The following is a 25,110-nucleotide window of genomic DNA, read 5'->3' on the forward strand; positions in this document are numbered from 1 at the left end:
GAACTCGTTTATGAAACTTTAAATCAGAGACAAACATTGATCCGACTGTAATCATACATTTCCTTCATTCATATCGTTAGCCTAATAGCATGACTGCTAAGTTATTTTTTGACTTACAGTTACAATGTCAATAGAAATACTAACTGTTTAAAATTGGGTTTTTTGGTTTTGCCAAATGTTTTTATCTTAAGTTTTCGAGAGTTTTTAAAATAAACAACTTTCCTGCACTCGTAAATAATAATAATGATAATTCGAAGATGTTTTTCAGTGCAGTCTGTTCTTTAGTGGTTTGGTTGCTATTTGTTTTCCCACAGAAGAAGAGACACACACAAAAGACCAAAACAGCTCTAGAAAAAGTTAAACTAAATGTCTGGATATTATTACTTTGAATGTACTTGAAATATTTATCGTTTTTACAAAATGTTACATTAGTTTTTTTGATAATTGTAATATTTTTATATTTTTTGATATTGTAATAAAGGATGATTATAGTTGCTTATTCTTGTGGAAATCCAGCATCGGGCGCTGACATTAACTGTTTTATTATTTTGCATTAAAGTGCAACAAATTCTTCTTGACTTCGCGCTACAAAGAAATGTAGAAACAAGACAGAAACAACCAGTGAGATCAACTTTAAACAGACACTTTGGTAATAAAAATATTTTTTAATCTCTTCAGGTTTAGTTATCTACACAATCACTTTTTTTAATGCATTTAGAAAACTGAAAAATCAAACTTCAATCATGAAAAAAGGACTGAAGGCAGAGGTGAGCGTTGATTTACGGATCACAATTTTAGTTTATAAGATCTGAATACTCTATTCATGTAAAATCAGTGATACAAAGAGCACAAGTGGTTCCACAGTAAGGCTTTGTTGAGTTTAACGGAAGGAAGGACGTAAAGTGCATTTGGAATAATGTGTTGGCGTTTCACAAAGTTAAAAATGGCAAAGGCAACCGTGGCCCGAAACACATCCGTTCTTGAGAACGACCGGCGCTGTCGTTCTCAATAATGTTTGTTTTGTTTGTTTTATTTGTTTATGATGCAAACCACAGATCACAGAGTTTCACCAGAGTTCATCGATTCTGGCGTTCCGCAAGGCTCAATTCTTGGAACTTTGGCAATTTTTGAAGCACCATTTTGTATAGTTTCAGCCTCTCAAATGCAAAAGACATGATTTTTTTTTAATTTACTATTCTTGGACTTTACAGACCAAACACTTGATTAGTTTAAAGAAAGAATCTGTAGGTATTTATTATTTCCAAGCCCAATCTCAGTGGATTAGTAAAAGATCTTTCACATGGTATTAATTATCTTTAGTACTTTGAAATTAATCCAAGCACCTTCGTAGAGAGGTTGCTTAAGAACTTGAATAGTTCTTTTTTGAAAAAAATTAAATACTTTTGTCATGTTTTCAGTTGTTGTTTTAAATGTGAACACAAGAGAAGAAAACATTCTGGAGTTCCACAGGGCTCTATTATTGAACCTCTGCCCTTTCACAGCAACATTTCAGTTTAGAGTGAAATTTCTCAACGTCTACTGGATGAATTAACTGTTAAATGTAGAAAAAGACTTTCAGGTTTGTTCTTTAAAACTATATTTTGATTTTACTTTTGCCCAACTATAGTACAATGAATACTTTCTTACAGTTTGACTCAGATTTGTCCGAAAAATAGTTAGAAAAAGATGGCTTTTATGTAATAATCTGTGTAAATCTGATTTTGCTGTTCCGCAATGCTCAATTCTCGGACCATTGCAAGAAACAAATTGTTGTTTTAGTCATTTTTTAAGCAGAAATTGAAGTTGTTCCAGTTTGCACAAATGTGAAGACACGATGTTTGATATAACTTCAAACAGAATATTTTGGTTTTGGACATGTGGCGACATTTTGTCGGACTAACTTTTGACCCAACTTTTGCGGAAGGAAAGTTATGATGACACATTGTATATGAAATGACTAATAAAATTAGCAGTAATCTGAGGAAATGCTTGTCCGCACGATCACGGCCTTCATGAAATACTTTGTGTAAATATCACATCGTCCATATGTTTGTTCAGCCGTGATGATGAAGGCTTTCCCCAAATGAAGATGACAATTATTTTCATGGGAAGCAATATGCAGGACAGATGTGACTTCAAAGTTTTTCTCCCAAACGTTGTTTTCGTCATTAAGATGCGAGCATATTTTCACATTAACATGCAAAGTGTCGACACTTATGGGTCTCGCGTCTTCTTTCAGCTTTGGGGTTTTTTGGAAACACTAATTTAAAGCCTCGGTTCTGACACCTCGCTTTGCTAATCTGCCCAATTCATTGTCGTCCTTCAAAATCCCAAACGCAGGCTGCCAAATTTGAGCTTTTCCCGTGTGACTTCCCTTCTGATTTATACCCATGCAACTCTGCTTCCAATTCATCTCTGGAAGGATTTGTCTTGCTGTTGTTTATTATGGTTTTAACGAGCACCAAAGTCTTTGAATGTCCGTTTAAGGCCGACCACCGTTTATCTATTGTTTTAGTCTGACTGTCTAAAGTGTTTCTTTTCCTGAGTTTGGGACGAACCACTTGCTAAACATTTTGGACGTTTAGAGCCGCTCGGTATGAAAATCTTGAATCGGGTTAAATAAAGAGGTCAGGGCTCGGAGCCAGGAAAGAGTTGGGGGAAACTGCAGCGTGAGGACTATCTGGGAACTGGGGGCTGTGATTCAGAAGAGGTGGGTATGTTGAGGTTTTAGCGGCCGACGGAAGCCGTTGAGTGGCTCCGAGTGCAGCTTAGAGTCTGTTTGCAATTATAATTAAACAGACTGGAAGCCGGGGAGTCGTTTTTTTGTGGAAGGAGACGTGCATTCCTAGCGGCAAACATCGGAGCCGGGTCGCGTCGAGGTGAAGGAGGAGGACCGGGCGTTGTGCCCGTTTGGACCCCGAGGCCAGCGATTGAACGCCTCCTCTGATATCTGACTCGAGAGTCTCACAAAGCCACGAGGGGGAAACCCGAACCGACACCTCCTCGTTCCTGGGGAGGTCAGAGGTCGGGGGAAACTCCTCTGGAGCTGGTATGGAGCTGGAGTCAGGAGTGTAAAGGGGGGGCACACTGGGTGCCAACATCTGCGGTTCTGGCAGAAACATCGCGGAATGTTGTTTCTGTGTTTTTTTTTTGTTGCACAAACCAAAATCCGACAAATGCTTAAAATCTTGTCGGCAGTTTCATGAGCAGATGTCTGATCCCATTTACTCCTGAACTCTTCAGGACCCCCGATTTATCTTTTCTATATCTATCGCTCCGGCTCAGAGAATGAAATGATCTCCACAGGTGTTTCCAGATGTTACGGAGCTGTGTTCTATCCGCTATTAGAAGATTACTGTCGCCAGCCTAAGGTTAAGAAGGCGCCTGGGTTTAAAACGGATTCTGTTCGATCAGCTTCGGACGAGTTGTAGCTGAGAATTTAAAGTTTTTCAGGTTTTAATACTAACAGTGTTACTAAGTCAGACGTTTATAAATTTCACTCCATGGTTGATTTAGGCGTTGATTACGGTCGTGGAGCTACTTATTTTCTGGGTTATCTTGGACGTTTGAGAATGTCAAAATTTGTAATTTGTTGTCTCAAAAGTAAAGAGTCCACCTTCAAACTTAACATCTAGGTGTTATTTTTCTTTTCCGGTTTTTACTGGTGGTCTAATCTTTGTCGTGAGGGGTAAATAAAGCCCCGTGAATGTGAACGGATGTGTTGAAATCTTCTCTTTGTGTTTCTATTGAGGTAAAAGTGTCTTTCAAGTCTCACACTCTCTCTTCATTCCTCCTTGTGAAGTGCTTCTCTTTCGTCTCCAGTCGTCTCCGGTGGTCTCCTCCCCTCTCCTCCCCGTCTCTCTCAGTCCACCAGCGATTTGAGGTCAGGAAGTCCGGTCAGCTTCAAGTCCAGCAGCATCTGACCGTAGGCTTTACCCTGACGGGAAGAAAAACCGAGACACAGCCCCGTCATTACAAGACATGTCTGATTCCTCTGGGTGGCATCTGTGAGGTTTACGGCTGCGTAAAACAGGACAATATTCGCCAACGTCGTCACGTTAATGAGCTGAAACGAATATCTGATGAAATTGGGAAGAAATGCTAACAACACCCGGATTATTCGAATATCGGACATTCAATATGTGCAGCCCTGTCATGTGACCAGCTACTATAAAGGAATCACTCTGACATTGATGTAGCCTCCATCACAGTCACTAAGCTAACCATGAAGTTAAAGAATACTTCACTCATTAACCCTCTGGAGTGTAACTGGTTGTTGTTCACTAGTCAAGGTTTTATCTTTATATTTCATCTTAAAAACTGGTCATATCAGGAAATTATGACTTATCACTCCGATAAGTCCGGAATCATGACTTATCAGCCCGATAATAATAATAATTGTCAGCGCTGCCTCTCCTACATGAGACCTGCACGGCCTGCAGTGAATGTTGCATTCAAGTGCCGTCAGTATAATCGGAAAAAACAACCTTCTGACTGATAAAAATGCATTACTCCCTCATGTCGGAAAACAACTCATCAATTCTGTCATGATGAAACGACTCGCAAACCGGGAAAGGGGAATTTCCGTCACCACATGAATGCATCACAACATGTTTGTAAATATACAAGATGGCGGCAGCAGAGTGGGAGTTTTTTTTAAAGTTTCCGATACCACGGGGAGAAATAGCATAGAACTAGCATAAAAATGTTTGATTCTAACTTGTGTCAGTGCATTATTTATTTTTTAGAACTCGTGGAACTTTTTCACTTTATTTACTTTTAAACCTGATGCAAAGTATTTCAGGTCTATAAATATCTTCATTTTAAGAGTCAAAACTGTTTGTTCATTAGTCTGACTTATCTCCAGGTATGGTATCGGTTATCGGTATCGGCCTTTGGAAGCAGAAAGTTATTAGTTATCGTTCACCCCTACTGTTCACATTGTTGCTCTGTTTGGTTTCATTCCTTTCAGCACAATTTTACAATTATTTTTTTCGTTTGGTCAAACTGTTATTAACACATTGGACCTACAACCAGACTAAAACCTTAAATTTATTTCCTGCTGGGTTGATGGATGCATTTCTCCACCTTTTTTTTTTTTTTTTTTGCTGTTGAGCACTTGAAGTCGGCTAGCGATCTCCGCTTGCTAGGGTTCTGCTTTTGACAGTTTCTCCCGTGCACCAGACACACAACAACATGAAGGCGACATACAGGAAAAAGTGTAAATGGTCTATAGGTTGAAATTAGCACTTTCTACAAAAGTTGAAACGAAGACTAGGTGACGCTGTGTCTTGCTGCTACGTTGGTCATGTGATTTGGTTATTTAAGTTATTGACTTTTTACTGGCACATATTTAAACAATGGACACTAGAGCAGATAAAGGATTAGCATTTAGCTAAAGTTGTCCATAACTGTAGCTCCTGATAGCTGGATTCACATGTCTTCTACAGATATAAACTGAATTTAATTGGGCAAAAGTGAGATGGATCTTGATTAGTGTTGATAAAGATGCAGTCGACTACAACTAGAACAGATAAAAATGACAAATATGTGACGTAGACTACATCCAAAATGGCTTCCATTAGCATTATCACTGTGTGTAAAGTGTGATTTCTTTTTGGATTCCAGTGAGACCAATCGTTGGACCAGCTCGACATCCCCCTCCCAAGTCTGTAACATCAATTAATTGGCTTGAGACTTTCAGATGCAAAGAAAAATTTCTGCGGACAAGGACAGCTTTGGGCTAGCTTCCAGGCTAATCACATGTAGAAGAAGCTGATTCTACACTGAGAAGGGAGGAGGAGGAGGAGGAGGCTGAAGAACTCAGAGGAGATTTGTTAAGATTAGTCTTTCTCAACTTCCCTCAAGGCGAAGGCTGCCGGGTTCAGCCTCAACAGTCTGAACATCTGTTAAGTGTCGACACCCACCTCCTACGAAGTGATGAGAGAAGAGGAAGCGAGAGGAGGAGGAGGAGGAGGACGGAGGGAGCTGAAAGACGAGGGCAGAGCTGTGTTTGTGTTGTTTTTATTTGTGGTGGCTGAGAGGTTGGAGGTTGGAGTGGTGGGCAGGTCTGAAAACCTGTTCAGACTTGGTTAAGGGTTAGAAATGGGTCACGCGAATGGACGGTTCTTTATAAACACTGTCTCTGATCTCCTCTGATTGGCTGAATGAAAACCACATGACAATAAACCTCACTGAGGAGCAATGTGATAAAGTGACCATATATGGTTCCTTATGACCCATGAAGGGTTAAAAGCAACAAGATGGATGGAATTAGGGAATTATATGAATGGAAGGTCCTCACAGAGATAGGAACACAGCTGTAGGTATGTGGTTCTAGGTAACCTCTGAACTGCAGTGTTTTACCTGGGGGTCGCTGCGTAGTGAGGCCACGCCCCCTCCTCCCAGCGAGCTCTGCAGGACGAAGTTGAGGCCGTGGATCCCCGGCAGAGAGTATCTGCAAAGACACAACAAAAGGCAAAACCACACCTGTAACCACGACGATGCAAACCTCAACAAGCACACACACAACAAGCACACACACACACACGGCCCACGTGTCGGCGATGCGGTTTATTATTGCACAAGTAAATGTGTGTGCGTTGGTTTCCTGGTTTCCCAGTAAATGTGGGTGTGCGTCATGCTCGATCAGCATGTTTGAATCTACTGTGTGTGTGAAGCATGTGTGCGTCTGCAAGCAGTTAAACATGTGTATGTGTGTGTTGGTGTGTGCGCTGCTGCTGCCGCCTCCTGCTGCGTTAACGAGCTCTGGAGGTGCGCTAATGAAGCGTCTGTGGCGGCGGGGAGGCGAGAGGAGACGAAGGTCAGCCAGCTTTACGACCTCCACCGCCTCATTGTGGTAATCGCTAACACGCCGCCGCCTCTTAGCGCTACGTCACAGCGCAGACATGTTCAACAACCTCCAGCACACCTGTGAGTTAACACCTGGACCTTGCTCTCCTAGCATCACAGCTAATAATAGATACTCATAGCACCACAGCTAGTAATAGCTCTACCTAACTTTCAAGACCAGTAGTAGAAAATAGTAGCTAGCTAACAGTAGCTATTTCTAGATTCCTAGCCATTTCCTAGCTAATAGTAACTCCTCTGAGCTTCCACACCTCCTAGCTAATAGTAGCTCTTGCTAACTTTCTAGATTACCCCCAATAGTATCTCTTGTTTCTGAGCTTAGAGTATCTCCTCCAAGCTTTCCAGCCTATTAGCTAACAGTAGCTTTTCCTAGCTTCCTAGCCTCCACGCTGATACTAGCTCTTCCTAGCCAATAGTAGCTCTTTCTAGCCTCCCAGCTAACAGTAGCTTTCTAGCAAAAGATTCCCAGATAAAATAAGCTACCGTATCTGAGCTAATAGTAGCTTACCCCAGCCTCCTAGCTAACAGCAGGTTTTCATGGCTTCTTAGCAAATAGTACCTTCCTTACTTTCAAGATGTCCAGCTAAACGTAGCTCTTGTTTCTCAGCTAATAGTAGCTATTTCTAGCTTCCTAGCCTAGTAGCTAACAGTAGTTTTTTTGCTAATAGTAGCTTTTTCCAGCTAATAGCATCTCTTCCTAACTTTCTCGATTAACAGCTAATATGTAGCAGTCATTTCTGAGCTAAGAGTAGCTCCTCCGAGCTTTCCAACCTCCCAGCTAATAGTAGCTCTTTTTTGCTTCCCAGCTAATTGAAGCTCTTACCTAAGTTTATGTTTACCATACCGAATGAAAACCAAAATGATGGTGAATTGGTGAACGATAAACAGAAGATGCAACAACGAGAAACAGGAATATCCAATGCTCAGGGAGCGTTAAGACTCAGACTTTAACGTAAATGATCTTCTTGCTGTGTCCTTTTCTTCTGTGGTGGTTAATCTTATATCAGTAAATATCTGCTACTGTACTGGGCAGAAAACAAACAGTTTTATTAGTAGTATTATAGTTGTATTAGCTTCCATGAGGCTGCTTCAAAGTACTTGTTGTTTTCTAGCTTTGTTCTAAGGAGCGTCCAGAGCCTCCGGCTGTCAAAGCTCTGGCTTTTATTCCGTCTGCTCTGCTGCATCATTACAGGCTGATTAAAACCCAGTTGTGTTCCTGGTCTTCCCTCAGTCTGTTGTGGGTTCCCCTCTTGAATTCAGTACAATGGTTTGAACCACAGCCATCCTTCAGTGTCTTCAGCATCCTGTTAAGCCTTTGTGGTTTTTTGTGTACATCTAAAATCTTATCACAGCAAACACGGTACACCAGACAGCTGTGGAGCTTTTTAATTATTTTTTTTTTTAGATTTATGTGTTTGAATCAGGATCCAGTAGAGAGTCAACGTGGTGGACTTTGGTTCCAAAGTCTGGATTTGTGCTTACTTCAGACATGACTTGGTATCTGAAGACTTGGCCTGTGGAAGTCGTGAGCTCTCTTGATTTCTGAGACAGAAACTTGAGACTTGATTTGGATTTCTGCTCTAAAGACGCGTCTTCAGGCGTAACTAACCCAGATCTGACCCTTTGTCCTGGGCTTAAAACTTGACTTGGACTTCAAAGACGTAAGAGACGATGGACTTGAATTGTACAGATGTGAACCATGTCAAGTCCTGGAATCGCAAAAGACGTGACTCTAGACCCTAAAGACAATGGTCCTAAGATCTGGGGAAACCTTGAAAGATGATGGACTTGGAAATCAGACCCAGAGACTGGACTTCTGCTCAAAAGATCAGACTTCAAAGACCATTGGATTAGACGTGGAATTTTTGTAACTTTTATGCCCAACTGTGACTTTCAACCTCATTTAGAAACTAAAACTGGATAAAAATCAGACACATGATGCACCAAACTACCTAGAAATCTAAACTGAAGGAAGAAAGATGTTGCAGCTTGAAGACATAAAAACTTCACTGGAATAAGTCAAGTATGAAAACTATGATAAATAAACCCTTTGCAGCCTTGATAATAAACAGTTCAGACAGGAGTCACATTGATCGGCAACGCTGAGAAGAAGAAGAAGACGACGACGAAAACACGATGCGGTTTGTGTGGTTTCCCTACAGTCTGATTATCGTGCCGGCTGTTTCCTCTTTGACTTTGGAGTTCGGTGGTGACTAATATCTAGTCGCCCGCAGGTTTCTTGTTTTCGGCTGAGCGCCTGACAGTCATTACACCAACCACAGCTGCTGTGTTGAAACGTCTCAGAGAGAAAACGTCTTCGACTCCTCCGCAGAAATATTAGTAACGACCGAGCTGGAAACCATACCAGTGTTCGCCTTCTTCTCAGCATCTATCAGCTCAATTACTGATATTTATAATTCTCTAAACAGCAGCATCTAAGTTTTACTTTTAAATTTAATGAGTCCAACACATGACCCTTGAGGGACACCATACTTTTGCATCCAGAATTGGGCTCAGTTGATGATCATCCTCGTAGTAAACAGACTTAACGACTTAAATTCAGTTCCTCCCAATATGATGATGAAACCTAAACAACAACATAGTTTGACTTTTTTCTCCCTCCGCTCACCGTATGACGGCGTTGCGCAGCCCTGGCGCGATGAGGTGGGAGAAATATTCCTCCACCATAGCAGAAGTCAGGTGCTTCTTCAGGTAGGGGAAGTAGAGGGGGTGGCGAGCTATCACTCCTAAAGAAAGAGAGAGATCATTTGAATCGTACAAGTTAATTATGTCTAATCACAAAATCAAACCACACTGAAAGCAATTATTCCATCATTTAGCTTAGCTTAGCATAGCACAGCATGGCATAATGACCAAACACAGCTAGTCTGGCTTTGAGAAAAGTTAGCAAAAAAAAAAAAAAACACCCTTGCTTGCAGAATTCGTAAACGATGGAGGTCATTTGTTTTTCAAATGTTTAGTGACAGGCTAGCTATTTACAGGCTTTATGTTATGCTAAGCTAACAAGCTGCAGACAGTTCCTTCACAATTTAATGTTCAAACATCAATCCGGCAGCAAATTCTTTGGGAATCAAGCAAATTGAGCAATAAAAAAACGCATATTCCTAGAAAATATGTAAGATGCATTTTTTTGTTTTGAACACAATTAGCTTCCTTGAGCTAGCCGGCTACTAGCTTGCACTGGTATGATGTTCCTAAGATCACTACACATCATTAAACAATTCAAAAGAGTTACTTTTTCCACACAAAGAGAACACACTACAACTTGGGAGTCTCTTTCTTGTAGAGTAGCTAGTGTTAGCCGGCTAGCAGCACACAGGGAATTTCCGTCCCTCTGATTGGTGGAAAGGTTAGAAATCTGACCAACGAAAGATTGAACCATCTATTAAATATTGCAGAAATATAAATGAAGGAACGCAGTGAGGTTAGGAAACCACTAAAGACCCTTGAGAAAAACACTTTGAAAGCCTCTTCAGGGCTGAAGTATTCTGGAAACACATCAACTAAGGAGGTCTGTATCCTTTTGAAGAGCATCTAGTTAAGAACCTCGTAACATCCTGAAGAATGAATGGTATTTCTTCAACAACTCTTTAATTCCTGGCACCTTTTAGGGGCTTTTCAGGGCATTTTGTCAAGTAATTCAAGAATAATCAGGCAACCCGCCACACTGAATGTTTCCACTACCTTCATGTTAGTGGCACAAAAGTTAGAAATCTCATCAACAATAAAAGACAGAACTGGATGGGATATAGCTGAAGAAAGCCACCAGGACCTCTGCAAAACCTGCTGGAGCCTCTTAAAGACGCCCCAATGAACCCTCATCTCTTGAGTCCCATAAATTGAACCCGTTAACTTTCTAAAACCCAAATGGTATTTCAAGACTTTACAGAAGCTTCTGATTGACCACCGTGACCTCTTCAGGGACGATTTCCAAATAAAAACATGAAGATCCAGGTCTCTGATGGTCTGATGGTCTGTTTGGAGTCTTTTTTAAACTGTACCTATGTTTATTTTTGCTAAATGTTGTGTTTTAGCTCTAGTTTGGTGTCTTTAACCCTTAAGGACCTGAACATCCGCCTGCACATAAAAAGAAACTAGTGGTATTTGAATTACCGTAACTCACAGATGGACAAAATTCAAAGTGTGGCTTAAAAAAAAAAAAGCCACCATTACGGTAATGCATTGCTGCTGTTCACTGTAGGGTGGAGAGCGACGCAAAAGACTGGGAAACCCCAGGAAGGGAGAGTTGTTTGGAGGAAGTTGTTGGTAAAAATGAAGTTGAGATGTCACAACGGTCTTCCAGACAAAAGCACAACTTCCCAGGGTTCAGCCACACTTTGAATTTTGTAAATAGAGCAACTGTGAGTTTCGGTGATTCAAACACCACATGCTTTAACGATATGTTCAGGCTCTAAATGGGTTAACAATCATCGTCTTGGTTTTTCTGATTCTCACCGATGTTGGCCGAGTCTCCTTTGTCGCCACTCCTGGTGTAGGCCAGCTCCTCCAGCCTGTAGCTGTGTGGTCCACTGGGCAGATCTGGAAGGAAACCAGACGGTTAAGAACTGCCCACCAACGTCTTGTTTTTCTGGCTCCGCTTCCCAGTGATAAAACACAGAACCAGCCTCCTTCCAGTCCACTGCTCCCATTTCTTCTCATGCAATGTTTTCAACTTCAGGCCCGAATACAAGGACGATTCCAGCAACTTCAGAACAGGTTGACCTCTTATCATTCCAGCTCTTTTCTCAAAACAACTCATATTTAGGACGTAGCCAAAGCAAACTGAATGCTGTTCATCAACATGTTGGAGCTCATTCATGGTCTTGGTCACGTTTGAAAGTCAAGACTCTAGAGTTTCTATCACAAAAGTCAGAATCATTCAATTGGTTTTGTTCTGGAGGAATCAAAGTTGGAACAGAGTAAAAAAAATAAAAATAAGCCCGATTTTTCAGTTGAAAATGACATATTGCATCATGCAGCATTTACTCAAGCACAACTCGAGCTCCGATTGGTTCAAAAAGATGCTGCCGTCTCATACAAATACCATTTAAACACGTAAATCCATTCAACTCTAATCGAGGACCATGAATTCTTTCTAGAAGCCACTGAGTGATCTCCGAAGAGCTCCGAACACCTCTATTCACTCATGAACCCACCTCAGGTCCATACTTCTTTAACTTCCGCGACTCAAAAAGTGTTTTTTCTCCGAGTTGACGCTTCCATCAGAAAGAAAACAACAAGGGTTCAAACTGCAGCCACGGTTCCATCAAAGACTCTGATTGTTAAATAAAACCAGGTGAGTAAATATCAAAAGCAGCAGCTCGGCCCTTTTCTCTTTTTGAGTTCTCTTTGTGTTACGGGGTGGGGAGGGGGGCAAGCCAGTCGTCTGACACAAGGATGTGGAGGTTGGGAGGGGGGGGGGGGCAAAAAAAGCTGAGTGTTGTTCAGAGCCTTGTGAGGGATGCGTCAGTTCAAAGGATGAAAAGCATGAAAAGCAGCACAGCCTGTACTAGTCTGGAAGAACACACATAAACTGTGGTGGTCATGTGTTGTTGTGTTGTTGTGATGCCTCAACTGTTGGTCACAGCGTCTGACAGCTCCCAACGTTTATCAGTGTTTTCAATGTGTTGTTCTTTTTTTATGTTCTGTGTATTTTGTCCTCACGCCGCTCAAGTAAACAGAGGAGGTGTCGCCCTCTGTAGGAGGATTACTGAACTCATTGGCGTTTAATATGGTTTAATTAACAGGTCTTTTGGATTCCATTATGGCCGCCTTAGCTTCAAATGAGCCCAGTAGTCCTAAACAATTATATCAACCAAAGGTTTGTCAATGTTACCTACTGCTCTTTATGCTTGGCCCGGCGTAACTGGGCTTGATTCTTACCAGATGACTACTGTAACACCACTAATGTCTTTAACCCATCATGAACAAATGCAGGAAGTTATTGTGTCATTATGGAGAAACCAGGAAGTGATGGAAGCAGCACTAATCCTGTGGAAAGCAAGCAGAATCTAAAGTGCGGCTCGCTCTAAAGTCGTATATGAACACATCCCAGATAATTAGATGAATGAATTTGCCCTGGGAGGTCTTTCTTTGGTGGAATATGTTCAGTTCCTCATAGAAGTTCCTGCTACATCAACACTCGTGCGAGTAGGAAGTTTCCGGGCTACAACACCCAGTTCATCCAACTGGTAAACATCTGGTTAAGGACGGCTGGGGTTAAATTAGTCAAAATCTCCTGGAATGTTATCATGGACCAGCCATCCCCTCAAGGACTCCTCCTCCTCCTCCTCACCTGAACAGGACCATGCTGGTTTCAGATTGACCCAGGTGTCCCCTTAAACCTTATCTAGGACGATATCGTTCCCCTCAAGACTAAACTTGTTCAGAGTAGGGAATCTCTAAAAGCGAGAAGGTCCTTTTGGTACCTCCGTGACCCCTTAGAGCAAAGATGGGTCCAGTCAAGGATGTCCACTATCATTACAGAACCCTCAGGAACCCTGGAACCTCCCAAAGAACAATCCTCCTAAAGGATGTCATCATGGAGAACCAGACCTCCTCAGTCCAAGAACAAGTCCAGAACATCTGGGAAGTTATGAACTTGCCACGGTAACGTTGGTCAAACCAGGCTGTAAACACTCGTTTACCTGCATCTGGAGCCTCCTCGTCTGAGGTGGGCGGGGCTTTGTCCTGCTCAGATGAGTCTGGTCCCGCCTCTGAAAGAGACTCCACCAGCTCTCCACCAACATGAACGTCCACCTGTGAGACAACGACACTCATAAAGACCTCGGCTGTCATCACAAATAAGAAAATATATATATAGGAAGGAAAGAAGAAAGGAAGGAAGGAAGGAAGGAAGGGAGGTTTGCTGTGTCGTTCTAAAGGTTCTTATATTTCCAGAACATTCCAGACGTTCTTTAACCAGATCTAAGTGAAGAACCTCCTCAGTTCCTCAGTTGTGTCTCTGTGAATCAAACCGACCTTCAGCTGAGACTTGGGCTGCAGGAAGAACAAGGGCTTGAGGACGGGGGACCTGGAAAGACCCAAAACAAAGATGGCCGACCTGAAGCTGGTGAGGGGAGGGCTGTGATGTCATGAAGGGAGGGGAGGGGGGGTGCTGTGTTTATACTCACACTCTGGGCCGTCCGCCCACGATGCCAGTCAGTCCTGGAGCTGTGGAAACACAACCAGGGTTTACAGTGAGAGCAGGTGTAAAGGTCTGGACCCAGACCAGGACCAGGACCAGGACCAGGACCAGGACCAGGACCAGAAACCTCCCACACACTGACACCAAGACTCACATACAGTTCACACACAGTTCACACACACATAACTGAATCTGTCGTAAACAAAATCAGGACCAGGAGGTCACGACTTCTCATATCAGCAGCAGCAGCAGCCGCCTCCTCCGCCTCCTCCTCCATATTAAGATCCCACAGAGTTCAGCTTCAGGAGCCTTATTTATTTATTTATTTACTTCCTGCAGTTAATGAAATTATACTCTGTTGAACCTGTCCTGACGCCTCAGGACGTCACTAGTGAGTGTGAGTCTGAGTGGACGTCGGTTGTGTCTCTAGAGGACGTTTCAGTCCCTGTTTCCAGGTCTAAATCACTGTGTTTTATTTATCAATGACGTCACGAATCGTCTCAAGATGTTTTTGGACTGAATGGGCGTCTGTACTTCATGTGGACGCCTCAAACAACATAGCTCTGACCTGGACCTGACAGGACCTTAATCTGTCTAGGAGGCTCGACCTGAGGGAGGGAAGGAAGGAAGGAAGGAAGGTTTCAACCAGATCATCCTCCAACCAAACTAATTACTTAAACTAATTAAACTAGTTAAGCTACACAGTGTTAATTTATTTAACGTGTGAAGTTCTGTTATTATGAAGAAACCAAACCTCCAGAGAAAGAATGAAACAAATAAAACTCCTCATATGGACGAACCCATCTAACCAAGACCAGCAGGTAGAGACAGGAATTAACGAGACGGTCTGAATCAGCTCTAAATGATCTAAATACACGTTTACATTAGTTTAAGGACAAGCAACCAGATATGGAAAACATTTATCAGGGTTTTATACATGAAAATTGAATCAGAACAACAGTCTTCTGACGTCCAAAGACAAAACTCTAGGGTTGAAATTTGGAATTTCAAAGTATCTCAATGAGTTTCCCTATAAAGGGTTAATAAGATTTATAGGAAAAATATTACAATGTAACATAAGCCCTATTCACACAGGATTAGTTTATGGATTAGTGTGTTACTTAGTGTGTTGATTAGTGTGTTGTACTCAAATTTACCTTCTGTTTTTGTGGCTCTGCTACTTTCCATCTTACTTCACGACGTCAGAGACAGTTTTAATTACTTTGCAAATTATACTGGATGATAAAAATACATTTTTGATACGGGGAAGAAATTCCCAGCGACTTGTCAGTATTTAAATCAGCTCCAAACATTAATGGTTGATTTCTTTTGTCTAAAAAAGCGACTGCGCTGTAACGCGCTTATTTATTTATTTTTTCTTTCAGTACACATTAACATGAATCCAACATTTCATAGTAAATTGACAATGAATAGTTAGTAATATTTGGTCTAAAAAACGCCGAAGACCCCTGGTATAATGGTTTTGATGAAGTTATGGCCATTAGAGGACACTGGTATTCAATGAGCCTTGGACGAGTTGTACAGTTCAGAGAGAACTTTGTTTATCTGTTGATATTCAGTGAGTTTTCAGAGCGTTTGTTGAGTTTTTGAAACATGACGACTGTAGGAATTAGTTCCACTGATTAAAAGTGGTGTTTCCATGCTTTATGTAAGTGTCTAAGTGTCCAGTATGAACCACTGATCTACCCCGGGGGCTGGGGGCTGGTAACAGCATTAAAACAACCACCATATGTTTAAGTTCTCCTCCATAAAGAAGCCTGTGTCGTACCCATGCCGGTCCCTGCTGGAGCGACCTCTCTGGCGAACAGCTCCAGGGCTTTCTTCTGTTTGTGGTGGACGGCCATCCAGATCACCGCCTCCCTGGAGCCCTGCCGGCCCAGAGACAACAAGCCAGCGTTAGTCAGCTGACAGACGCTCCTCGACCTGCTCCTGGTGAAGGGCGATGGAGGTGAAGGGCTGAGCAGAGAAAGTGTGTCAAATGGAGAAGAAAAGGGGCGATAGAGGACGAGTTCAGAGGCTTGAAACAGGCTTAACTCAGACCCCGACCTGGTTCTGGTTTATAAGCAGGAAGCAGAGACAAGTAAAATTTAATTCATTTGAGTTTTTGATGCTTCAATCCCCCACAAAAAAAGTTTAATGAGAGCTTAATAAAAAAATAAAAAAGGAACTAAAGAGAACAGGGCAGGGAATGGAGGAAGGAACAGGACACAAAATAACTTTAATGACGGATTAATAAAAGGAAAAGGAGGAGGAAAACTCTACTGAACCTCACGCTGTGTGGTTGTGTTACCTTGCTGCGAGCGTTGGCGCCGTAAGTGTCTTCGGCTCCGAGGACCTGGACGTTGACGGAGTTGAAATCGTCGAGTCCCAACTGCTTAAACATCCGCCTCGTCCTGAACACACAGACACAGAGTTACTGCCACCGCGTTACGGAGCATTAAGAGATGTTACAAAATGTTACAAAACATTATGAGACGTAACGCAGCATTATGAAACGTTACAAAGAAATTATTAGGTGTTACAATGTGTTATGAAACGCTATGTGGCGTTACAAGGCGTTACAGAGGGTTACGAAAACCGTACAGAGCGTTACAGTTCGTATGAAATACTGCAAAATGTAACAAAATATTACGAAACGTTAGGAGCCGTTACAGAGCGTAACACAACGTTATCAAACGTTATGAGGCGTTACAGAGTACTTTGAAACTATATGAAACGTTACAGCAGGTTACAGATGATTGTTACGAGGTGTTACAGAGCGTTATCAAATGTTATGAGTGTTACAGAAGCGTTACATACCTATTATGAGAATATGTTACAGAGAATTATCAACGTTCCGACAAGTTACAGAGCGTTATGAAACGTTTCAAAAGGTTAAAGTGTTACGAAGTGTTATAGAACTCGAACAAAATGTAACCGAGTGTTCCAAAGTGCTACAAAACGTTAAAGCATTCCGAAATGTTACGCAATGTTACGAAGCATTACGAAGTGCTACAGAACAGAATGTTACAAAGCACTACACAATGTTATGAAACGTTACAAAACATTATGAGGCACAACGAATCGACATGTAGTGCTAGAATACATTATGAAGCGTTACAAAATGTCACAAACAGCTACAGCGCTACGAAACTTTAGGCGTTACAAAACATTACGCTGATCCTGAGTCTGTTGTATGATGGGACAAACCGTTTGATGATGCTGTCGGCGGTTCTTCTGGCCTTATCCGACGCTCTCGGGCCTCCGACTGGACACACTGCCGTCGCCCTGAAACCGTCCATGTAGGTGGCGCAAACCTGGAGGTGAGAGGACGACAGTGTTACAGCTGTGAAACCGGCACGAGAGGAAGATGAAGAGGAGGAAGATGGAGGTGACGTTTCACCTTGTAGTCGTGTGACGGAGCGAAGCCTTTAGCCCCGGTGACTCTGACAGCTCCTCCTTCTACACCTGGAAACACACAAACCAGACGATCAATAAGAAACTAAACCAATGATGTCTTTTCATTAAAAATACCTGTGGTGACAATGTGAACACTTCATAAATTAATTAACAAAACAATAGAAAATTAATTGATTTATATACTTTAATCTATTTTAATTTAATTCAACTTGATATTTTTATTTTATATTTATGATATCAAATTTAATTTATGCATGCAATATATTTGTATAAGCATAAATATATCATAATTCAAATACAAATATTTGACTTAATGAAAATATGAGTTCATTTTAGGTTTTTGTGGTTGAATTTATTTTAATTAAAATAAAAATGTTTTAATTTATTTTTTTTTTTTGTTTTATATGATTATAAATATATTGTTATATTACTATTTTTTGATAGATTTTTTAAATAAATTTTTATCATAACTCAGGTAAAGTGTGTTTTATTTGTTAATGAATAACATCTATTTATAATTATTTTTGAGATTTTAAGTTAATTTGTTTTGTCTCATGCTTTTATTCAAATTTGACTTTATATCGTTCCAGAATATTTTCAAGTTGTTTAATTTCAGGTCCACCTCACTTCCTGTCTTGTCCATCTTTCGCTGCAGACTCACCACTGGCTCGTCTCCAGATCGAGTTCTTGGCTCCTTGTCGTTATGAAATAAACTGCTGATGAGAGAGAGCGGTTGCGAAGCGGTCAAACGGGCCTCCAGAGTTCAGCCGAGGTTCAATTAGACTAAAATATTTACATCAAAGTTCATGTCCGCCTATGAAATGAAACAATCTGGTGGAAGTATTTACATTCTTTATCGTGTTAATCTCAGGCCACAGACGCTGAACATTGTTGAGCTGTGATGTGGTGGAGCAGGACTTCACAACTCAACTATACCGATGTTAAAAGCTAAATGAGATTAAAAACAAGTTTTTAGTCTGTATGTCTGGGTCTGGCTCGTCCTGTAAAGATGGCCGACGTTTTGATTCTTCCTGCCACTGAATGACACCGAAGTTAAAATGTCTCTCAAGCTGGTAGTTGAGTTGGTAAAAATTACGAACCCTCATTGTGTTTCTGGAACTTCACTTTTAAAGGTCAGCGCGGTGTCTGACTCCACCTAATGCTGTGGCTGATGGCTAACTGTAGCTAGCAACACTGCTCTGGTGCTCAAGCTTTCGTTGACGTTGATGGTGATGTCATATGTTTAAAAATTAACTGGGAGTTAAAGAGAGGCTAGGGAAAAGCTACTATATGGGAGGCTAAGAAGAGTTAGCATTACCTTGGAGACTAGGAACAGCTACTATTATCTGGGAGGCTAGAAGGCTAGGAAGCACTATTATTAGCTACAATGCTAGGAAGAGCTACTATTATCTGGGAGGCTAGGAATTAAAGCTACTATTAGCTAGTATTGGCTAGGAGGCTATGAAGAGTTAGTATTATCTTGGAGGCTAGTAAGAGCTACTGTTAGCTGGGAGGCTGGGAAGCACTATTATTAGCTACAATGCTATGAAGTGTTGGTATTAGCTGGAAGGCTAGGAAGAGCTATTATTAGCTGGAATCTGAAAAAAAAAATACATTTTCTGAAAATGTAAATCACGCTGAATGTAAAAAAAAATATCTTTTGACTTCCAGGAGAAATGTGACTTGTTTCAGGGGCATAATGTTATTAAATGGCCGAACTTATTCTGGGGTTTCTCTCTCTGCTGGCTGAAAAATGTTTCACGGAGGAAGTAACTGACTGGGTCGAGTATTTCCAAGCGTATACAGTGAATATATCACCGGTGTGATTATTTAGTCAAGCAGGGCAGCCCGAGGTCAAGTTGTGAGCAAAATGCCAAAAACTCTGGGAGTGAAACTGCTTCTCTCAACAAATTTAAAGACCCGTGAATTAATTACCAAAGGCGAAGCGTCTTATCAGAGTTCAGGAGGAGGTTCTGGAGTTTGCAGCAGAGCTCCACACGGGTTCATCCTGGGTTGACGGGTACATGTTTAGTTTAAAATAAAAAAAAATAGCTTGATAAGGAGTTTATTGGTGGTTCAGAAGAGGGTGAAGGGTTCAGTTTGAGGTCGAGACCAAGCTCCAGACGCGTTTGTTTAAAAGGTTGTGAAAACCAAGAGTTCAGCCTGCGGTCGGGTCGACATTCGTACCTGGAACTTCCTGGGTGACCACCCGGCTGAAATCGCAGATGACGTCAAGCTGCTATTAGCTGGGAGGCTAGGAGGCTAGGAATAGTGACTGTTAGCTGAAGGGTTGCTACAAAGACAAGGAAGCTAGGAGGAGGAGCTATCATTAGCTGGGAGGCTACGAAGCCAGAAAGCTAGGTAGATGTACTATTAGCTGGTAGGCTAGGTATAGCTGCTATTAGCTTGCAGGCCAGGAAGAGCTGCTATTCACAGAAAGGCTAGGAAACTAAGTAGAGCTACTATCAGCTGGTAGATAGAGGCTAGGAAGCTAGTCAGACCTACTATTAGCTGGGAGGCTAGCAAGAGCTGCTATTAGCAGGCTAGGTAGCTAGGTAGAGCTACTGTCCATATGGGTTCATTCTGTGTTGACGGATATATGTTTGGTTTAAAAGAAATAAAACAGTTTATTGGTGGTTCAAAAGAGGGCGAAGGGTTCAGTTTGAGGTCGAAACCAAGCTCAGGCCGCGGTCGGGCTGACGTTCGTACCTGGAACTTCCTGGATGACCACCCGGCTGAAGTCGCAGATGACGTCGGGCAGCAGGTATCGACGAGGGTCGCCGATCTCGTACACCAGCTGCTCGGCCACCGTGCCGAAGGACACCAGGCCGCCGGTTTTGGGCGGTTTGGACAGAACGAAGGAGCCGTCGCTGGAGCATTCGACCACCGGGAACCCCATGTTGTCCCTGAGGACCAAGAAGAAGATCGGGACTTTCAGATTCTGTCACGTCTGTCTTCACGTGGGCTAATTTGAGACCTGAGTTCAGACTCCAGTACCAGTCAGGGACCTTGTGCCAGTCGGTGAAGATCCCTCCAGTGCTCTGAGCTCCGCACTCGATCAGGTGACCTGCCAGACTGAAACGTCAGATTAGCATCAATCATCACAGCTAAAAACAACCTGTTAAAGCTGGGAGGCTAGGAAGAGCTGCTTTCAGAGGGGAGGCTAGGATGATAGGAAGCTAGGAAGGACTGCTATTAGCGGGGAGGCTAGGATGAGCTGCTATTAGCTAGGGAGGCTAGGAAGAGCTGCTTTTTTGCTGAGAGGATAGGAAGCTAGGAATACCTACTGTTAGCAGGGAGGCTAGGAAAAGCTGCACTTTGCTGAGAGGATAGGAATAGCTAAAGTTAGCTGGGTGACTGGGAAGAGCTACTATTAGCCGAAGACTAGAAAACTCATTAGCTATGAGCATAATAAGAGCTAATATTAGCTAGGAGGCGACTGTTAGCTGAGAGGCTAGGAAGCTAGGAAATAGCTAGTAAGAGCTTCTGTTTACTGTTATCTGGGAGGCTAGGAAGAGCCGCTATTACCTGAAAGGCTAGGGAGCTAGGGAGAGTTACCATTAGCTGGGATGGTAGGAGGAGCCAATGTTAGCTAGGATCCTAGGAAGCTGGGAGGAGCTACTGTTAGCTAAGAAGTGCTATTGTTAGCTAGGCGGCTAGGAGGAGCTCTGTGTTTGTACCTTCCAGCTGCTAGCAGGTCGTAGTCATTTCTCTTCCATCCAAACTGCAACACAAGACAAAAACATCAGATAGTTTGTTGTTGCTGAACAAAGACAACGGCTCCACGTAGCATTTAGCTACGACGTGTTTCCATTTCCTCGCTGTTCTTGGTGAAGTCAAACGTACTGAGTGCATGAGGGGCCCCAGGGCCACGGCGCTGTCCACGCAGCGTCCCGTCACCACGATGTCCGCCCCCAGGTCCAGACAGCGACGGATGGGCTCAGCCCTGGACCACGGGGGACAAGGGACGAAGGGGGGAGGAGGGTTAAAGAGGACAGGGACACCAAGACTTAGCCCAGGTCCGTTAGCACAGGTCTTACCCGAGGTAGGCGTTCATACTGTGGAGGGACGCGGGGAGAGGACGACTGCTGCCGTCGTCCATCTTTACTTCAGACAGGACGCTCCTCTAATAGGGAGGGAGGGAGGGAGGAAGAGAAGAAAACATGAGAAGACAGGACGAGAAGAAAGGATGAGAAGAGAGGAAGAGAAGAAAGGACGAGAAGAGAGGAAGAGAAGAAAGGATGAGACAGAGGTAGTTTCTCACCTGAGGCATGAGGTCGTCACCGGTCACCACGGCGACCTTTAGGTCGAGGCCGGCCTTTCTAATCACTTCCTGGATGGCGTCGGCGCAGGCCAGAGGGTTGACGCCTCCGGCATTACTCACCACACGGATACCTGGCCGGGCAGGAGAGACCCGTCACCACGGCAACAACAAACGACAACAAACAACAACAACAACACACTTCCTGTTGCGTCCTTCTCACCTTTCCTGTGGATGTCGTTGATGAACGGAGCCAGAGCGACCTGGACAAAGTCTGGAGCGTAACCCTGGTTCTGGAGGAGGACGCAGCCAAGAACTGTTAGTACAGCACCGCCCTCTACAGGCAGAGAGGCGTCACTGCAGCAGGCGCATGTTACTCATCCATTTACTGTAGTAAGTCATTCATCAATTAAACATATGTAATGAATCTGAGAATAAATAAATAAAAATGAAGGTAAAATAATTTTAAAAAATGTTTAATTGATAATAATAATGAAATTAACCCACTGAAATTAATGTACCGTGTATAAAAAAAAAATCTATTTTTAATTAAATGTTAGTCACTTAATATGGTTGTAATATATTTTTAATCATCATCAGGATTTATTGTACTAATTCATTCGTAAAAGAAAAAAAAATTAAACTAATTATTATTAAAAAAAAAAGAAGAATTTCTGGGCTGGTCAGTTTTACAGATAAAAATAAAAAAATGAATAATTAATATAAAAAAATGGTAATATTAAATAATTTATCATAAATAAAAATGTAAAACTTTCTGATAAAAAACAATAAAAAGTCTAATAAATAAATAAACTATTAATATGAAAAAAATATTAAATGAATTATCATTAATTCATAAGGTAAGAATTTCTGACCTGGTCGATTTTACAGATAATAAAAATAATAATTAAAAAATAATAAATAAATAAATTAAATGAATTATTCATCATGAATTAAAAAAAGCTCCATTATCTGTGGATCTATTTTAAACCTTCTCGTTCCATTTAATGAGACATGATCAGAGTTGGACAGTAGCTGAGAGGACAGGATGGACCGTCTGTCCAACCCTGTGGACGGAGGCCGGAACTCACCGGCATCTTGGTCTTGGAGGCGGTGAGCAGAGACATGGTGATCTCACTGAGGTAGTCAAACACCAGGAAGTCCAGCGTCCCACTGTAGATCAGCTGAGGGACTGGAGACACAAAGACATTAAACTGTGACTCAAAACTACAAAGAGACAGGAGACAACTACAAAGAGACAGTGACAACCACAAAGAGACAGGAGACAACTACAAAGAGACAAGAGACAACCACAAAGAGACAGGAGACAACTACAAAGAGACAGGAGACAACTACAAAGATACAAGAGACAACCACAAAGAGACAGGAGACAACCACAAAGAGACAGGAGACAACTACAAAGAGACAACTACAAAGAGACAGGAGACAACTACAAAGACACAGAGACAACCACAAAGAGACAGGAGACAACCACAAAGAGACAAAAGACAACTACAAAGACACAGAGACAACTACAAAGAGACAGAAGACAACTACAAAGAGACAGGAGACAACTACGAAAAGACAGAAGTCAACTACAAAGAGACAGAAGACAACTACAAAGATACAAGAGACAACCACAAAGAGACAGGAGACAACCACAAAGAGACAGGAGACAACTATAAAGCAACAGAAGACAACTACAAAGAGACAGGAGAAAACCACAAAGAGACAACTACAAAGAGACAACTACAAAGAGACAGGAGACAACTACAAAGACACAGAGACAACCACAAAGAGACAGGAGACAACCACAAAGAGACAGAAGACAACTACAAAGACACAGAGACAACTACAAAGAGACAGAAGACAACTACAAAGACACAGAAACAACTACAAAGAGACAGGAGACAACTACAGAGACACAGAGACAACCACAAAGAGACAGGAGACAACTACAAAGAGACAGAAGACAACCACAAAGAGACAGGAGACAACCACAAAGAGACAGGAGACAACTACAAAGACACAGAGACAACCACAAAGAGACAGGAGACAACCACAAAGACACAGAGACAACCACAAAGAGACAGAAGACAACCACAAAGAGACAGGAGACAACTACAAAGACACAGAGACAACCACAAAGAGACAGGAGACAAATACAAAGACACAGAGACAACTACAAAGAGACAGAAGACAACCACAAAGACATAGAGACAACCACAAAGAGACAGGAGACAACTACAAAGACACAGAGACAACTACAAAGAGACAGAAGACAACTACAAAGAGACAGAAGACAACCACAAAGAGACAGAGACATCTGTCCCTCCCACTGTTGGACCCCAGCCAGAGGACACATTAGAGACATAACCCCAGAGACTAAGAGACTCGTTAGCCCTGATGAAGCTAGCCGCTAGCTCTACCTGAGGTCGCCGTGTCCCCCCAGAACCCGGAGGCACAGCCGATCCGGACCGGCCTGGTCCCGGCGGAGGTCGTGTAGCTCCTGGTTCTAGTGCTGGTCCTGGTCCTGGCGCTGGTCCTGGTTGTGGGGTGACGGGGGGTGCAGGGGGACAGCGGAGCGGCGGCGCACAGACGCAACATCTTCAAACTGACGCACTTTTCTGCGAAGAACTGCGGAAAACTAGACATCACTACTAAACTCAATTTATTTACAGAATGCGAAGAAAGGGGAGAAAACAATCGACCCTGACAAGTTCAAGGAGCACTGGTACGATCATCAAAACAGTCCGACGGGAAACACGTTCCGGCCCGTTGAAGGTTCCGCCTTCGCGACAATTAATAAATAAATAAATAACAGTATGTATTTAGCAAAAGAGTTCTTTTAATTGGTGAATAAAATACCTTACAGTTAGATTATTTTTTATTACTGAGCACTGAATGTGCATCACGTCAGTGTCGTGGAGGCCGTCAACTTTGTGGCACTTCGGCCGAAACACTGATGGAAGATTATCAAAATATTTTAAACTGATTTACACGTTTCAAGCATTGGGCCAAGCTCAGGGTTCACCTCTGCCTCATAAAACCGTATGTGATAAGAGCTGCCATCCTGGACATCTAACATGCACCTGTGTGCTCTTTCATCTGTTGGTACAGGATTTTGTTACATCATGTGCTTTTCCATCATGCTAATGACATATTTCTGGTCCACAAAACAACACAGAGACCAGTCAGTACTAATTTCACAGGAAGAAACCTAAATTCACATCCCTAATGATAAATAAAACACTAAAAGCATATAAAAAAAAAAAAAAAGTCTGACTCGTTGCTGCTCGACACAAATATACACGTAAGAAATAAAATCTGCTTGCACAGCGGCTATATCAGGTAAATAATTTACGTTTTTGTGTGTTCTATAATGTGCACA

The 25,110-nt window shown here is 42.3% G+C and overlaps 1 protein-coding gene across 2 annotated transcripts; it reads right to left on the bottom strand.

The window, feature by feature from the left end:
• Positions 1-645: 645 nt before the first annotated feature.
• On the bottom strand, positions 646-24,482 carry lratb.1 (lecithin retinol acyltransferase b, tandem duplicate 1). Of its 2 annotated transcripts, XM_047586416.1 has the most exons (20): positions 24,149-24,482; positions 22,811-22,911; positions 21,943-22,012; positions 21,723-21,853; positions 21,499-21,584; positions 21,305-21,404; positions 21,139-21,182; positions 20,456-20,533; positions 20,168-20,364; positions 17,442-17,506; positions 17,249-17,355; positions 16,350-16,452; positions 15,828-15,927; positions 14,025-14,064; positions 13,873-13,924; positions 13,539-13,650; positions 11,347-11,430; positions 9,500-9,617; positions 6,367-6,457; positions 646-3,937 (listed from the first exon to the last, which is right to left on the bottom strand). In XM_047586416.1, exons 1-20 carry the CDS (start codon positions 24,372-24,374, stop codon positions 3,863-3,865), a joined length of 1,980 nt encoding a protein of 659 aa, XP_047442372.1. In that variant the 5' UTR covers positions 24,375-24,482; the 3' UTR covers positions 646-3,862. The 2 variants fall into 2 exon arrangements, with proteins under 2 accessions (XP_047442372.1, XP_047442375.1); XM_047586419.1 differs by lacking the exon at positions 24,149-24,482 and having other exon boundaries at positions 21,943-22,056.
• Between the last annotated feature and the right edge of the window lie 628 nt (positions 24,483-25,110).

The sequence above is a fragment of the Mugil cephalus genome, chromosome 1, assembly GCF_022458985.1.
Source record: "Mugil cephalus isolate CIBA_MC_2020 chromosome 1, CIBA_Mcephalus_1.1, whole genome shotgun sequence".
Classification (NCBI taxonomy): Eukaryota; Metazoa; Chordata; class Actinopteri; order Mugiliformes; family Mugilidae; genus Mugil; species Mugil cephalus.